Source organism: Rhinoderma darwinii, chromosome 2, assembly GCF_050947455.1.
Source record: "Rhinoderma darwinii isolate aRhiDar2 chromosome 2, aRhiDar2.hap1, whole genome shotgun sequence".
Classification (NCBI taxonomy): domain Eukaryota; kingdom Metazoa; phylum Chordata; class Amphibia; order Anura; family Rhinodermatidae; genus Rhinoderma; species Rhinoderma darwinii.
Genome location: NC_134688.1, coordinates 301,222,468 through 301,240,717, shown reverse-complemented (window position 1 = coordinate 301,240,717; position 18,250 = coordinate 301,222,468). Strand labels below are relative to the sequence as shown.

The 18,250-nt window shown below is 40.9% G+C and overlaps 1 protein-coding gene across 2 annotated transcripts in view; it reads right to left on the bottom strand.

Moving 5' to 3' along the window:
- Window positions 1-17,367, bottom strand: part of HNF1B (HNF1 homeobox B) — a 67,672-nt gene extending 50,305 nt beyond the window's left edge. For both annotated transcript variants that reach the window (XM_075850604.1, XM_075850603.1), the window contains exon 1: window positions 16,893-17,367. In XM_075850604.1, coding sequence (XP_075706719.1) covers window positions 16,893-17,230 — 338 coding nt within the window. In that variant the 5' untranslated portion in view covers window positions 17,231-17,367. The remainder of the gene's footprint in view (window positions 1-16,892) is intronic.
- Between the last annotated feature and the right edge of the window lie 883 nt (window positions 17,368-18,250).

Here is an 18,250-nt window from a genome sequence, read left to right as displayed (position 1 = left end):
TTGCCTTTCGAACCTTTCTGGAACAACAGTGCACCAGCACCAACAGAGGAAGCGTCCACCTCTAATGAAAACTATAGGGATACATCAGTGTGGTGAAGAATAGAGGCTGACGTGAAGGCGATTTTTAAGGATTCAAATACGGCTTCTACCACCCGAGTCCACACATTGGCATTCATACTCTTTTTAGTGAGGGTAGAGATGGGAGCTGTCAAAGACGAGAAGTTGGGAATAAAGAGCCGGTAGAAGTTGGGGAATCCCAGGAAGCGTTGTATGGCCCTTAAGCCTTGGGGGCATTGCCATTCCAGGACAGCCTTTACCTTCTCAGGGTCCATCTTGAGACCCTGATCGGAGATGATATAGCCCGGGAAGGGAAGAGACTTTTTTTCAAACACGCACTTTTCCAGCTTGGCATAAAGATGATTTTCCCTTAAATGAAGCAACACCTGATGGACATGACTCTGATGAGTTACTGGATCTGGGAAAAAAATCTAAATGTCATCGAGATACACCACAACACAGGCATAGAGGAGATCATGAAAAATGTCATTGACAAATTCTTGAAACACCGCGGGTGCGTTACACAGGCCGAAAGGGCATAACTAGTTATTCATAGTGCCCATCACATGTATTAAATGCAGTCTTCCACTCGTCACCTTGACGAATCCGGATCAGATTGTAGGCCCCCCGCAGGTGCAGTTTAGAAAAAAAAATTGTCCCCCGTATGCAATCAAACAGTTCCGAAATCAAATGCAATGGGTACTTATTCTTCACCGTTATCTGGTTTAGGCCTCAGTTGTCAATGCAGGGTCGGAGGGATCCATCTTTAATCTTGACAAAGAAAAACTCAGCTCCGGCCGGGGATGAGGATTTACGAATGAAGCCCTTCTCCAGATTCTCCTTAATGTAGGCCGACGTAGACTGGGACTCAGGCAAGGAGAGATGGTACACTCTACCGCGAGGAGGGGACGAATCAGGAACCAAGTTGATCAGACAATCATTTGCTCGATGTGGCGTCAAGGTCTCTGCTTCCTTCTTATTGAAGACATCAGAGAACATAGAGTAACAAGAAGGCAACCCTGCCAATGACTGATGCGGAGGAGACTGCGGTGGATGGATATGACCCAGACAGTGGTAAGACACTTGGGACCCCACTGGAGAACCTCTCCAGAGTTCCAATCCAGGACTGGGGCGTGCAAACAGAGCCAAGCAAACCCAGCACCACGGGGTTGACAGCCTTGGGCAGGACAAACAGGGAGATGAGCTCAGAGTAAAGAGCTCCCACTTGAAGTCTCAATGGCTTGGTCACAGACAAAACTTGGTCATGCATTGGCAGTCCATCTACAGAGGCAACGATCAACGGCCTTTCCAGCAGAACAGTAATCAACTGAAGAAGATCCACAAGGTCTTGGCAGATGAAATTGGCTGCAGAGCCAGAGTCCAGGTAGGCAGAGACTGGATGGGGCTTCTCACCAGCAATGATGGTCACGGGAATGAACAGTTTGGAGGAGAGTTCTCGATTAAATGCAGTAGCGCCCAGGGTTGTCTCTCCAACCAAGCCTAAGCGTCAATGTTTTTTGGCTTCTGAGGACACAGACGCACGACATGGCCAGCGAGGCCGCAATATAAACAGAGTCCAGAGGTGCGCCTGCGCGGTTTCTCTTGAACTGACAATTTTAGCCGATCCACCTGCATCGGAACCTCAGGCAAAGCAGTAGAAGGCGGCAAGAGGGGTTGCTGGAAGTTGGGCGCCAGTCTAGGAAGTCATCTCTCCTGTCGAACCTCATGAGATCTCTCCCTGAGCATTATGTCCACCCGAGTAGCAAGCAGAATCAGGTCGTCCAAGGCAGGTGGTAGATCTCGAGCAGCAAGTTCGTCCTTGATCTCGAGCGATAAACCATGGCCTCATTGTTCCAGGACAGATCTCCTGCCAGGGTCCGGAACTGGATGGTGTAGCCGCCCGTGGAGGTGTCCTCCTGGCGAAGGTTAAAGATAGCAGTGGCTGCCGACGAGAAACGTCCTGGCTCTTCGAAAACAGTACAGAATAACCGCATAAACCCCTTGAAGTCTTGGGTCTCAGGTCCCTGACGTTCCCAGATTGGGTTCGCCCATGCCAGGGCCTTGCCGGCAAGTAGAGACACAATGAAGGCGCTCTTGGTTCCGCCTGACGGAAATACTCGGGCGTGCAGGGTAAAATGGATATGGCATTGGTTCAGAAACCCCCTGCATGTACTTGCGTCTCCATGGAACTGAGAAGGTAATGGTAGCAAGAACCGAGGATCTGAACCGGAACTGCCAGGAGGTGTTGTAGGAGGTTGTATAGGAGCAGGAAGGGAAGCAGCTAGTGCCCCTAGCTGCTGTGCCATGGAGTCCACTGCCACAAGAAGTTGATCCTGTCTTGCTCAGAGATCCTGCAGGTCCGCCTGCATGGCTTGGGAGGATGACATTCCCTTGAATTGACCAACGGGGTCCATGGGCTGAGCGTACTGTCACGATGCGGGGTGTGGACCCATAGGGCCATATTGAATAGCGGGATGGCAGCTGGCCAAACAGGTATGGTACAGAGTCTATAGTCCAGGAAGGGTACCTGTGGCAACTCGGACGGTAACAAGGCTATGCTCGGCTGGGACCAGGCAGCAGGTAGATGTCAGGCGTGGAGTAGCAAAACAGGCGTGGAATACAGCGCAACACGACAACAGCTCAGCACGGCACTTGACCATGATAGCACGGGATACAGGATACAGGAACAGGGAACACTTGGGAACTGGAAGACACTAGGAGACCTTTTGCAAGACAAACTTTGGATAACAAACAATGCTCAGGCAAAGAACAAGAGGGCAGAGCTCTTTTTATAGTCCAGTAGCATTCTGGGCTTGATTGCAGACTTCCTGCAATTATGCGCGCACTGGCCCTTTAAAACCATGCTCGTGCGGGCACCCTCCGGGAGACAGTCTCGATGCCAGGAAGTGAGTGCCGGTCGCCTCACAGGGGGACCACACTGCAGGGAACTCACATGTCCATGGCCACGGCCGTCGAGGGGTAAGTCAGAACGACGGGCCACGGCCATAGATGTTACAGAGTATCTACAGAGGGCACTGTGGCAGCATCTACAGAGGGCACTGTGGGTGTGTGGCAGTATCTACAGAGGACACTGGCATTATCTAAAAAGTGGCTGCCCAATCTTGACATTTGTGTGTCTGCCAAACGCTGCCAACTGAGCTGCCGGACTACATTTAGCAACACAAGCTGGAAAACTGGATTGTTGAAATAATCACATGGAGAAATTTCGCAAATTTCTGTTAAGTTTAAACCTTGCGGTATTATTATAGCAGTGTAGTATTATAGTAATGTAGTATTATTATAATAGTTCAAATAACTAATTGATTAACAATTTTTTTGTATTGTATCAAATTTAAAAGTATTGCGGCCCGTCAACTTCACAATTTTTCTATATGTGGCCCACTTACCCAGCCGAGTTTGAGACCCCTGCTCTAGGATGATATGTTGCTGTAGGTAGAAAATACTTTATCATTTATGCTTCTCAATAATCTATTATTCACCTGTTATATACCTAGACAGTGTGTTGGTGATGGCTCACATGACTAACGCCATCTTGAGTCCATTCAGTTATTCTATGAACTAATCGATGGGCAATACCATTTTTTTTTAGACAGAGGCAATCGCACTGATATAAGAAAGGTATGTGATCAGCTTTTCTAATACATGTATATTACAAAACTATATAAAGTACAGTGAAGTTTACCGCTCAGACGGCACTGGTAACAGTCCAATATCATTCAGTATGGACTCTCTCCCAGAAAAATGCAGTGGACAGTCCGCAATCCAATGAGGGTGTGGATGGTAATTCTTATCCTTGTAGTTCCACCAAGCTCCTTATCGTCTCTCTCCACATTCAAAGAACTCCTGGTAGGAAAAGGATCTTATGTCTTTAATAGATGGAAAAATGAAGACACATAGTGCAACACCCTCTGAAAAAAGATTGCTCCACGCCAAGTTTAATCCATACTCACAGAAGTAACAAGAAATAAAAGCATCAAGGTAAGTAAAAATCTTTAAAATTTCTAAGCGGCACGCCAAACACTCTCGCCCGACCCTGGGTTTCGCCCTTCCGGCTTCCTCTGGAAGGGCGAAACCCAGGGTCGGGTGAGAGTGTTTGGCGTGCCGCTTAGAAATGTTAAAGATTTTTACTTACCTTGATGCTTTTATTTCTTGTTACTTCTGTGAGTATGGATTAAACTTGGCGTGGAGCAATCTTTTTTCAGAGGGTGTTGCACTATGTGTCTTCATTTTTCCATCTATTAGAGACATAAGATCCTTTTCCTACCAGGAGTTCTTTGAATGTGGAGAGAGACGATAAGGAGCTTGGTGGAACTACAAGGATAAGAATTACCATCCACACCCTCATTGGATTGCGGACTGTCCACTGCATTTTTCTGGGAGAGAGTCCATACATAGTTACATAGTTACATAGTTACATAGTTAGTACGGCTGAAAAAAGACACATGTCCATCAAGTTCAACCAAGGGAAGGGAAAAGGGAAGGAAAAATTTCTACACATAGGAGCTAATATTTTTTTGTTCTAGGAAATTATCTAACCCTTTTTTAAAGCCATCTACTGTCCCTGATGTGACCAGCTCCTGCGGTAGGCTATTCCATAAATTCACCGTTCTTACTGTAAAGAAGCCTTGTCGCCTCTGCAGCTTGAACCTTTTTTTCTCCAGACGGAGGGAGTGCCCCCTTGTTTTTTGAGGGGGTTTTACAAGGAACAGGATTTCACCATATTTTTTGTATCTGCCATTAATATATTTATATAAGTTAATCATGTCCCCCCTTAGTCGTCTTTTTTCAAGGCTAAATAGGTCTAATTCTTTCAATCTTTCCTCATAACTTAAATTCTCCATGCCCCTTATTAGCTTCGTTGCTCTTCTTTGTATTTTTTCCAACTCCAGTGTATCCTTTCTATGAACTGGAGCCCAGAACTGAACTGCATATTCTAGATGAGGCCTCACTAATGCTTTGTAAAGTGGCATTATTACATCCCTGTCCCGTGAGTCCATGCCTCTTTTAATACACGACAATATCCTGCTGGCCTTTGAAGCAGCTGATTGACACTGCATGCTGTTATTGAGTTTATGATTTACAAGTACACCCAGATCCTTCTCAACAAGTGAATCCGCCAGTGTAGCGCCCCCTAGGACATATGATGCATGCAGGTTGTTGGTACCCAGATGCATAACTTTACATTTATCTACATTAAACTTCATCTGCCAAGTGGACGCCCAAACACTTAGTTTGTTTAAATCTGCCTGTAATTCATGAACATCTTCCATAGTCTGAACTATATTACATAGCTTGGTGTCATCTGCAAAAATAGAAATAGTGCTATTAATCCCTTCCTCTATATCATTAATAAATAAGTTGAATAATAGTGGTCCCAGCACTGAACCCTGGGGTACACCACTTATTACCGGTGACCATTCAGAGAAGGAATCATTGACCACAACCCTCTGGATACGGTCCTTGAGCCAATTCTCAATCCAATTACAAACTATATTTTCTAAACCTATAGTCCTTAATTTACCCATTAGGCGTCTATGGGGGACAGTGTCAAATGCCTTTGCAAAGTCCAAAAACACTAAATCCACAGCGGCCCCTCTGTCTAGACTTCTGCTCACCTCTTCATAAAAACAGATTAGGTTAGTTTGACAACTTCTGTCCTTAGTAAAACCGTGCTGGCTGTCACTTATAATGCTATTTATTGTCACATAATCCTGTATATAGTCCCTCAATAGCCCCTCAAACATTTTCCCCACGATGGATTCCATACTGAATGATATTGGATTGTTACCAGTGCCGTCTGAGCGGTAAACTTCACTGTACTTTATATATGTTATTTAGGGTATTTGTTGGATCATACCCAATTTAGTTTTGCCTGCTCCGGTCTGAGAGAGATTTTGTGGGTATTTGAGCCAAGAGAAACCACCATTATATTTGTATATTACAAAACTGTATGCTTTCCTATTCTACAAATAAAGAAATGTAAAAAAATTTAAGCGGACTACCCCTTTAACTGACTTTCCAGCAATTTGGCCCCAGAATGTTTGCAAGTTTTGAGTAGATTAATTAAATCATAGATACTAAAGGATTAGTGACTTATATGAATGAATCATTTTCTCTAAGGGGTTGGACATTGTTGCATTATATCAACATACGATCATTTATTGTAATCTAGAGAAACAGTTCACTGTATGGCTACATATAATCTTTAGGGTATGTTCACACGGCTTATTTTCAGCCGTTTTTCAGGGCGTAAACGCCTTGAAAAAAAAGGCTGAAAAAAACGGAAGATGAACACCTCCAAACATCTGCTCATTGATTTCAATGGAAAAATGGCGTTTCGTTCCGACGGGGCGTTGTTTTTTTATGCAACCGTTTGATAAAACGCCCCGTAGAAAGAAGTGCATGTCACTTCTTGAGACGTCTTTGGGGTCGTTTTTCATTGTGTCAATAGAAAAACAGCTCCAAAAATAGCCGCAAAAAAACGCATCAAAAACTGTTTGATGCTTAAAAAACGGCTCCGTATTTTACAGCCGTTTTTCGTTTTGCATGTGAACATACCCTAAAACTCAAGAGGTCTTGTATTGCTCTGTGTACATTGCGTTTTGGAATTATTTCAAAGGAAGACTTTTATGAATTGTGTTTGTCGCTGCAGCCTTCACAAGAAAGGAATGTACGTTCCAGGCTTAGCAATTAAAGAACATACGTGCTGAATACACCAGTTTATACAGGCTGTTTCTGTAGGCATTCCACTGATATCAGATGAATGAATATTTTGTCAACAGGGTGAGAATCAAACCCACCTTATCAATAAAAAATAAAAAAAGAATAAAATATATATATATATATATATATATATATATATATATATATATATATATATATTATATATATATATACATACATACATATCCAAACATAGCATTGGATTGCTGCAAGATTTTCTTTGGCTATCAATACAGTCTTTGGATCATGACTGCTTGCTGGGCACCCACCTAAGGGCCAGTTCACATCAGCGTTGGCTTTCCGTTGAGGGGTTCACCCGACAGAAACCTCCGACGGAACCCCTCAACGGAAAGCCAACGCTGATGTGAACCGGCCCTACAGGAACTTTTGTTTTTCCTGTGTGCCTCTGTCTTTTCTGCTAGTGTATATATATGATTTGACAATTTTTTTATCTACCATCTTCAGGTTCATGTAAATGTGGACATGCTTATAACACAAATAAAGGTAAAAAAAAATACTCTAGCAACTATTCCCTTTTATGAGGGCTGTGTTATTAATAAAATAGATAATAATTCCAATTGTGAAATAACTGTAGCAGTAGGAACCACCAAGAACTGTTAATCCAGTATTTTAAAGTGGCTTTGTGGATTCACATCCTTTGGAAATGTAGTATTTGCATTTATATACATGTAAAAAAACAACAACACTGCAGTGCATACATTGATATTTATTTATGGTCAACTTTGTGAAAATGGATTCTATTTGTTAGCAGTCTGATACTATTATAAGCAGTTATGGGCAAAACAATGTCTACTTTCTTTTCGAAAAGTCATATCATGTAAAAGGGCCTTAACAATTAAACACAAACTATTTTTAATCAATTTCTACAGGTATTTAGTAGAAGGGGAACAACCGTGTCATGTAGCCATTGAACTGCATTTCCAGAAACTTAACAGATATATTGTCTTTTGTCCTATGGAACAGAAAAATGCTTCATGCCTGACATAAAGTATTCAACATCTCAATCTTTAAAGAGGCTTTAACTTCGGTAACGTTTGTGTGGGACTTACAGCACAGCAAGCGTAATCTCACGAGATCACGCTATAAATGACAGCACAACGTGATCTCGATGTGCTGTGCTGTAAGTCCCACACAAACATTACCGAAGTGTCGGGATTGTGAATAGACATCGCGTCCTGGCTGGAAGCGATGTCTATTAACTCTCAAGACACTTCAGTAACGTTAATGTGTGAGTATGTGACTGCAAATCATGATCTAGCAAGATCACTATGTGCTGAATAAATGAATGGAGAGAAGTGTATGCCGCTGATTGGTCAGCGTCATACTCTTCTCTCCACAACGCCCACTTGGTCAAAAAGTAAAAACACGCTCAGTTGGGCATTAAGAAAGTCATTAGCATAAATCTAAAATAGGCCATAACTCCGTCAAAATTGATCGTTTTTCTAAATAAAAAACACTGCTGTGATCTATATTACAGCGCCAATCACATTATGTAGAAGATAGGGCACTTATAATCTGGTGACAGAGCCTCTTTAAATGGCAACGTCGTAACAAAGAGCTTATCTTTTTTTTTGACAGAGTAAGGTACTTTTACACCGGCCTATTTTGCCAGATGCAATGAGTGCCCGTCAACGGACAGCTCATTGATCGGCGTTCGTCTGCTCCTTTCACAAGGAGCTGGTATGGGGAGGAGCGCTCATTACTACAATCACTCGTCCCCATACATTTCTAACATGTCGGAAGAACGTCTCCCTGTTTACACAGGGAGATGTGTGGCCGACAAAGATAATAGTTTTCAGATTTAAAACGATACAATCAGCTGATGAACGAGTTCCCATACTAGCTCCTTCTAAAAGGAGCAAGCGAGCGCCGATCAACAAGCTTTTTCTGTGATCGGTGCTCGTTGTATCGGCCAAAATGGGCCGATGTAAAAGGTCCTTATGCAACTAATCTGAAGCAAAATTTGCATATTTGACAGTCTGTTCAGAGGTGTCAGATTTTGCAGCAGACCTGCCGCAGATTTCAGCCTTTGAATTGCAAAGGCTGAAATCCGCAGTTAAAATCTGCTGCTTCTCCGCAACAGATGCTGTAAATTCCACATCGCAAGCTAGTTTCTGCATTGTTAGGGCATGTTCAGATGTGGCGGAATTCCACTGCAGACACGACGCAGTGGAAATCCGCAGCAGCCATTTTTTCCCTTTGATTTCTATAGCTTTTTAGGTAACTTCGTTTAGACATTGCGGAAAGGCTGTGGTGTGGAATTTACACTCCGCATCATGAACAGTCTGTTGCGGAGAAGCAGCGGATTTTTACTGCGGATTTCAGCCTTTACAATGAAAATGTTGAAATCTGCGGACAGTCCGCTGTGATATCCGCCATGTCTGAATTAACTGTCAAATATGCTAATTTTGCTGTAGATTCGTTACGTAATTGCCGTGAAATATGGGGCAAAAGCTGCAACGGAAAGAATTTCTGTCGCGTCTCAACATGCCCTTACTTTCTGCAACATATGCATGAAGTTACCTAAAAAGCAATTGAAACCATAAAAAAAAGCTGCTGTGGATTTCCACTGCGACCTGTCCGCAGTGAAATTTCACAGAAAATTTGCAAATATTCAGTTGCAGAAATAGCGTAATACAGTACCAGCATAGAAAATGAGATTCCAGGAAATCTCATGTATACGCTGCGGTAATGTGTGGACAAACCCTGAAGTAATCAAACATACCGTAATGGTAGTGCTTCTAAGTAGATGATCCTGAACTGAGCACATAAATGAATAACACCTGTTGTGTACAAAGCTTGTGCTATGTGACAAATAAATATACAAATTATTTAGAATAATTCCCTGTCTAAGAACAGCTTTAGGGCTTTGTTGACATCTGCGTCAGGGCTCCGTTCCGACGTTTGCAATGCAAAGACTGAAACTTGTGACAAGTCCGCTGCAAAATCTACCACGTCCGCATGCACCCTCACAAATGCAGATTTTGTAGCAGACTCATTTCATATTTGCCGCAAATTTGAGGCAAAATTTGCAGCGGAAATTGTTTTATAAGTCTGAACATACTCTAAAATGATTCTTCCGAAGACGTGTGGCAAAATCTGTTCTCCATAAACAAGAAGAGGCCAGTATTCCACTAAGTTGTCTTGACTTTCAGCCATATTCCTATAGATAGATACCCACGAATGTCTTAGGCGGGATTCACACGACCGGGTCGCGTCCGAGCCCGAGTGCCGGCCGGTAAAATCGGCCATTCTGCCCGGCCGGTTTGCATAAAGTTATGCATCCGTGCCGGGCCGGGCAGATCCGGACAGTGACATCAGCGGCAACTCCTGAAGGGGAATCCCCATGTGTTCGGGGATTCCGCTTCAGGAGTTTTCCCTGATGTCACTGCCCAGATATGGACAGAGACATCAAGCGCTCTGTCCAGGAGCGGAATCCCCGAACACACGGGGATTCCGCTCCTTCAAGGAGCTAAAGTGCGGCTAGCACATAGCAGAGCGGGGAGATACCTCCCCGCTCTGCTATAGTGGCGTCGCTGCAGTAGTAGCAGCAGCAGCTGCTGCAGCTGCTAGCGGCGCCATCAAAGGTGTCGCCGGGCCAGGGCGCTTTTAAAACAAGCAGGAGAAGGGAGCCAGCGCAGCGCTCCCTTCCACCTGCTGTACACCCCGGCCCTGCCACACCGTGTACAGCGATGCCATTCGTCAGAATGGCATCAACTCCTCCTCCTCACATGCACTCTGCGCTGTGAGGAGGAGGTGATAGAGCGCAAGAGCCGGAAAACCCGGCCGTCACTCGGGACACATCCCGGTGATGGCCGGGTATTACCCGGCCCCATAGACTTCTATGGGAGCCGGGCGGCCGGGTACCCGGGCGAAAATAGAGCATGTCCTATTTTTTGACGGGCGGTTTTCCCGGCCGTCAAAAAATCGGTCGTGTGAATAGCCCCATTAGGGGTCTATTATTCCTAATGCAGCCGGGTGCCGGCCGATTTATGAACGGCCGGCATCCGGCCGGGAAACCCTGCCGTGTGAATGAGGCCTAAATATAATTGATAAAATGCATAGTAGTCGTTCAAATAAATTTCAAAATTTTCAAAAATGTAAAATAAACTTTAAAGACACTGGAGAGTATTTCAAGTGTATCTCTAAGGTGGAACATTGCTGAAGATAGGGTTCGGATATAACACCATATGCTGACATTTTAAAAGGCAGATAGTAAAAAAATACTTTTTGTAGAATTTTTAAAGCAGAAACCTTTTGGAAAATAATCAGCACCCCTCACTTTTGTCACCACCTAAAGCGGATGTGCCCTGGAGGAATAAGGAAATTTAATTATAGCACTATCCTAACTTACAATGAATGATAATTTAATCGAGCAATAGATGGGCTGTGACCACGAAATCCACTAACAAATGAGTCATTAGTATATTAAAACATTCATGTATTAGTACAGCTCATAGCTACAGCATCCTGAACAGACAGGTTACTGCTGGAAACCTAATGCCAGTCTAGTGACAATGTGTACTTTATGACGTCCTGCATATGTGAGCGGTCATCCATGCTCCACAGAGGGACATTCCTCAGTCATGAGATAATATACATGTACAACATAATAGCCGTATATCTATAAAATATACGGATGTACTATTATTCAAGGGAGATAACATTATAAAGAGCACCCTTATTGAAACAGGGAATTAGAAAAAACACAAACATATCTACATCTTTTCTACCTTCATGAAACCGATAATTTAAACCTTATAATACTCATATGATATACCTAACATTAACATGGTGTAAGCAAAAATTGCACACTAATACCAGCCAAAGTTTATCAGATGTAACACATATTTGCACTGTAGTTCTGCTCCTCAGTAATTTCATACATTTCTGGCCATTATTTAAAGTTACGCTTTTCTTTAAGGGCACGGCCAGACGTGGCGGAATTGCTGTGGAATTCCGCTGCGGACAGTCCGCAGTGGAATTCTCCTGCGGACGTTTTTTTTACAGTTGTTTCAATACATTTTTAGGCAAGTTAAGTTCAGACGTTGCGGAAAACTCCGCTGTGGACCATAGGCTGCAGTGTGGAATTTTCCCTCCGCAGCATGCACTGACTGTTGCGGAGAAGAAGCGAAATCTCACTGCGGATTTCAGCCTTTGCAATGCAAAAACTGAAATCTGTGGCAAGTCCGTGGTTTTCTGCAACGTCTGAATTACCTGTCAAATATGCAAATGTTGGTGCAGATTCGTTGCGTAAATGCCCCAAATCTGCACCAACATTTGCAGCCGAAAAACTCTGCCACGTCTGACCGTGCCCTAAATGGTAATCTGTTAAAAAAAATGTGTAATTCACAATGGTGAATAGATGAAAGATCAGCGCAAAAGTTGTCTGTCAAGGTCTACTTAGTATACAGCACATACAGGCTCTTTTATGCCATTTAGATAAATACACACTTGTATTCATAGCTATATCTCCTATTCAAGTAGTTATTTACTAAACCCTCCTACTAATACTAAGGTAAATCCAGAGCTAATGTTGATACTCAGAACCTGGAGAAATAATATAAGAATGGCCCTTGTAAAAAAAAAACAACAACAGTAAAACACCAAATTACTTTGAACTTGTTGTTACTCGGGTTGGGCTATATCCACACCATGTTTGACCATACACTTGACAGAAGTTGTTTTTTTTGTTAGTTTATTTTTTCAAACAAATGTATACTGTCAACTGTATGACCCATCATAGTGTGAGCATAGTGTGAACTTAGCTTTAACTGTATACTTTTTAAGCAAAAATAAAAATGTTGTCCAGGTTCTTTTGATAACAAATATTCTTCTTATTCCTGATTGTTATGGTATCTTTTTTTTCATATTACTATTTAATGCATAGTAGCATAGACAATTTTCTAGTACTTTTAGGACAGATCATAAACAAGGATGATGTATAGAAACGCAAGACAGTCATCCTAGTCATATGGTTCCTTAAGCTGTCACACGACCAGTAGGGCCGAATGCACACGTTGCGTATTACGTGCGATTTTATGTAGTACCAGCAAAGTCTATGCGATTCCAGGTAATCTCATGTCCATGCTGCGGTATTTTTCGGGATGTAACTTGACCCACAGTGTGTATTTTCGAAACCGCAGCATGTCAATTTATCTCGCAATTCCGTTTGCCTAGTCTATTCCTGCAGTTCTAAAGAAATACACAGCAAAACCCGCAGCATGAAAATTCAGCAAAACTTATAATCGCACCAAAAAACACAACTTCAGATGCCTTTTTTTCCTGTAAAATTTCTTGCGGTTTCCTCTGATTTTGATGCGTATTTTCTGAAGCAAAATACGCAACGTGTCCATGTAGCCTATGAATCAACTATCCTGAATTTACTGTAAATCTACAATATAGAGTTTTATAATACTTAAAAAAAATACTTTAAAAAAATTAAAAAATTGAACTAGTTACTAGGATACTCCACCCAAAATGCATAATTCTCCTATGGCATTGTTATTTTAACAAAATGTGTAAAGACCTAATTTAGGGCATGTACACACTTGTGTGATTTTTGGCTCAAGTAGAATGCACAGGAGCTTACAGAAAATGAAAACTAGGAATACTGATGGAACAGTAACCATTGTTATGGATTTAAGGTGCGTACGGTATTGTTAGAATATGTACAACATGCCTCCTTTTTTTTTTAGAAAACGTAAATCATGGCATATGCACCTGAACAATATGTGTCCCAACACGGTGACATTTTCGCTGGTAGGAAAAAATCATTACTGCTCAAATGTGCGGTGCATTAAAACACAAGGTTGAATAGAAATATTCAGTACAATATTACGCAGCTTTCCACCTGTTATAGGCCACATCCACTGTAATTTCCCTGAAAACCTGCTGTAATGCGGTTATAGGTCATAACATATATTTTTATAGGGAAACGACAGGCAGAATAAGCTGATCATTGTTCTCCCTAATAAACATATGGTAAAAGTACACAATGGAGGGGAATATATCCACCTTCTTCTACACAAGTGATCCCCTTTGATCTGTATTATTAATGCACAGGTACAAACAAACAGCAGAGGACATTAGAACAGAGGTTGGCCTGGCTTCAATTGGAAGAAATAGCAAGTTGTAACAAAATTATAATTCCATATCTCTATATTGTTAAAGCAAATTTTGAGAGGAAAATCCAAAGTAAAATGCAAAGTTCTTCCATATTTAATAGACCCTCCTGCAGTATATAGTATTGTACACTATATAACATGAGCTATACTTCCATGGATATTTGTCGTTTATGAGTAGTTTCCTGCGTTGGTGAATGCCGCATAATGCCCTGGGTACATTAACGTAGCGCTTACAGAAATTTTTGTGAACTTACCCTAACCCAGCGGGCTCTGCTTCTCTTAAGGGTACGTCCACACTCTGCGGAATTGCTGCGTTTTTTTCCGTCCAGAATTGTAGACGGAAAAAACGCAGCAGAATACAGTAGCAACAAAGTGGGTAGATTCAACAAGTCTCATGCACGCGCTGCGTAAAAATTCCAAGCCGAAATTGACCTGCGATGCGTAATTTTCCGACCGCAGCATGTCAATACCTGCCGCGGAATGTGGACTGAATTGCTGCGTTTTTTTCATTGGAGACGTCACCATTTCCTTGCCTTGTGAAAAACGCAGCTAAATATGCACCATTTTCTGCCGTACAAAACGCAGGAAATGGTGCGTTTTTGCTGCAGCGGAAAATCTACAACTTTCAACGGAATTGCTGCAGAAAATTCCGTCGTGTGTGGACAAACCCTTACTGGGACACACATCAAATATTAGTTCATATTACTAAAATTATATTTATAACTTTAGTTACATAGGTTGAAAAAAGACACAAATCCGTTAAGCGCAACCTTTATCTATGATAAGTAGACGTCGCCGCACTGACCATATATATTATGAGAGAGAGAGAGAGAGAGAGAGATATTGATTGATTATCACAAGTAGTGAAGTGACTATTAGAGGAAGGAGTACCACATACATGTATCACATAGGTCATGAACTGCTTATATTCCTATGCACTTATAATGGGAGCACCCGGGGTGGGCCTGGTAATTTACCCCCGAGCCGTATTACAGACCCGGTGACAAGTTTAGCGCTGGCCGTTCAGGGCTAGAACCTCCTCAGGTAACGCTGCACAACATGGCCGACTGCCTTTCTCTTACCGCGCTATTTGTGGATTTCCAGTCATTTTGTAGCTTCGGCCTTTGATATTCTTTAATGATAATTTAAAACGACGGAACTTTTTACTCAGAAATAAACTCATTTACTGCACATAGCGCAACTATCACGTCAGGCCGATAAAAGAGCAGCGTTGTGATTGTAATATCATCCCAATAATATAGCACGTAGCTCCGTCCAGTAATCACTAAGCTCCACTAGTGTCACTAATACTAATCGTACATTTCTCCTTCATTCCCATACATCGAAATATTCCAGACATTGATGATCGCATGAAATCCGATTCCAATGCGATTCAATAACGATTTCATTCTGAGAGCAGGCGAGAACATACACGGGCTTTACCTCACTTACAACCCAAGGGAAGCAAAACGAAAACTTGCCCTCTCGTCCCCGGCTTAATAAATGTATGTTCTATTTCGTTATTTTTGTAATTATTGTAATAACTGTAATAATAATATACTATTATACTTCTAAATGCTGCATCAGTAACTTGCACGATGTGGATAGAATGTCAAGATAGATATATTAGTATTTATAAATGAGAAATTAAGGTACTTTAATTGTTATCATTTTTATTTTTATTTATTTATATATATATTCATTTATTTTTCTATGTACATATATTACCAACAGATTGTATACATTGTATAAATCTAAAGGTATAAAGGTTTAAAACCTTTTTAATTATACATCATTGCTAAGAGAAAAGTTTTTCATTTATAGGATTTTGAAACAGCTATACTGTGGGAACGATCTATCTATCTATCTATCTATCTATCTATCTATCTATCTATCTATCTATCTATCTATCTATCTATCTATCTATCTATCTATCTATCTCTCTATCTATCTATCTCATATCTATCTATCTATCTATCTATCTATCTATCTATCTATCTATCTATCTATCTCTCTCTCTCTCTCTCTCTCTATCTATCTATCTATCTATCTATCTATCTATCTATCTATCTATCTCATATCTGTGTATCTATCTATCTATCTATCTCATATCTGTGTATCTATCTATCTATCTATCTATCTATCTATCTATCTATCTATCTATCTATCTATCTATCTATCTATCTATCTATCTCATATCTATCTATCTATCTATCTATCTATCTATCTATCTATCTATCTATCTATCTATCTATCTATCTATCTATCTATCTATCTATCTATCTATCTATCATCTATCTATCTAATCTCATATGTTAATATTTATTCGTCTCATATCTATTCATTTATCTGCCTCATGTGGATCTCTCTCTCTCTCTCTCTCTCTCTCTCTCTCTCTCTCTCTCTCTCTCTCTCTCTCATGTGTGTTATTAAATACAAAGATTAAATAGAATAATTGCAGGTACTATAACAGTAGTAGATACCTAAACCACTAAACTACCCAGTGTAAGTATAGATGTTTCCTATAATTGTGTGGGGTGCTTTAATATTAGAATATTTTTAACATATAACACAAAAATAATTATATATACATATATATATATATATATATATATATATATATATATATATATATATATATATATATACACACACACATACACACACATATATTATATATATACACACACACACACACATATATATATGTCTATATATATATATATATATATATATAGACATATATATGTCTATATATATATATATATATATATATATATATATATATATATATATATATATATATATTATTTTTTATTTATTTATTTATTTTCTCGCACTATATTTGTTATATCAGACAAATTGTATATGGGATTGAACGGTAAAGCTAAGATTTCTGGGAATAAAAGTAAAAAAGTGCCAACGTGCCCCTTTTCTTCTCACCTCAGCATTCTGTCCACCTCGGCTCTCTGTTCTGCCGCCTCCTCAGTGTTAAGGGACTGCAGCTCCTTGAGGATTGGTGGGGTGTCAAAGTCATCCCCATCCTCTGAGCCCTCATCTCCAGAAAGTTTGCCCTTGTGGTGCCCATTAGTGAGCGTGTGGAAAACGGGCTTTGTGTCAGGGTCGTGCCCAGGAGATAAGTGCAGGTTCTCCAGCTTCACCCCAAAGCTGGGTGTGGGGATGAGGTCCTCCAGGGCTTGAATGAGCACGTCTTTGGTTATTCCGGAGTTCAGGAGAGCATTGAGTAGTTCCTGCTGCAAAGACGATAATTTGGAGACCATTTTACAAGGACAGGGGAGGGAGGGAGAAAGTGAAGGAAAAATGAATCAATCCCCTGGCACCGAGCACCTGTTCTACTGGTGCCTTCAGAAAACTCTCAGGAAACTCCTACACAGGGCCACTTTCTTCTTCTAAGCAGACATGCTCTCCTCCATGGGACATCATAACACATGCAAATGAGTGGGAAGGCAGCACCATCATCCAGGGTGCAAGGAGAGGAGGAGAATGGAGGCTGGGCTCATTTTTCCTTTTTATGCTGGTGACAACACACTCATTTATTGGCTCTGTTTATCGCTCAAACACTGGGTGAACTTTGGACTTGTTAAGCAAGAAGCCACCAAGTGCAAAAAAAAGAAGGCGAAAAAAACTTCCAGCGACCAAGAGATTGTCCTCCTTGTAGTACGGTTGTGTTTATAAGGAGTAAATGCAGTGTATAAACAAGTTACCACTAGACAGCCCGAACTACTCATTCACTGCCCATTCATGTTTCACACAAATAAACAACTTTATTCTCATTTATCTGCTTATATTCCACTGCTTCTAGGAAGACAAAACGAAAATATTTCATGCAATGTAATCAACAAGAAATAAGAAGCGCGATCCTCGGCGCTGTCCCTGTCTATATTACATGTTTCACAAAGCCCACTAGGGGAACGCAGTTTTTAGATAGATAGATAGATAGATTAATTAGATAGATAGATAGATAGATAGATAGATAGATAGATAGATAGATAGATAGATAGATAGATAGATAGATAGATAGATAGATAGATAGATAGATAGATAGATAGATAGATAGATAGATAGATAGATAGATAGATAGATAGATTAGATAGATAGATATTAGATAGATAGATAGATAGATAGATAGATAGATAGATAGATAGATAGATAGATAGATAGATAGATAGATAGATAGATAGATAGATAGATAGATAGATGGATAGATATTAGATAGATAGATAGATAGATAGATAGATAGATAGATATTAGATAGATAGATAGATAGATAGATAGATAGA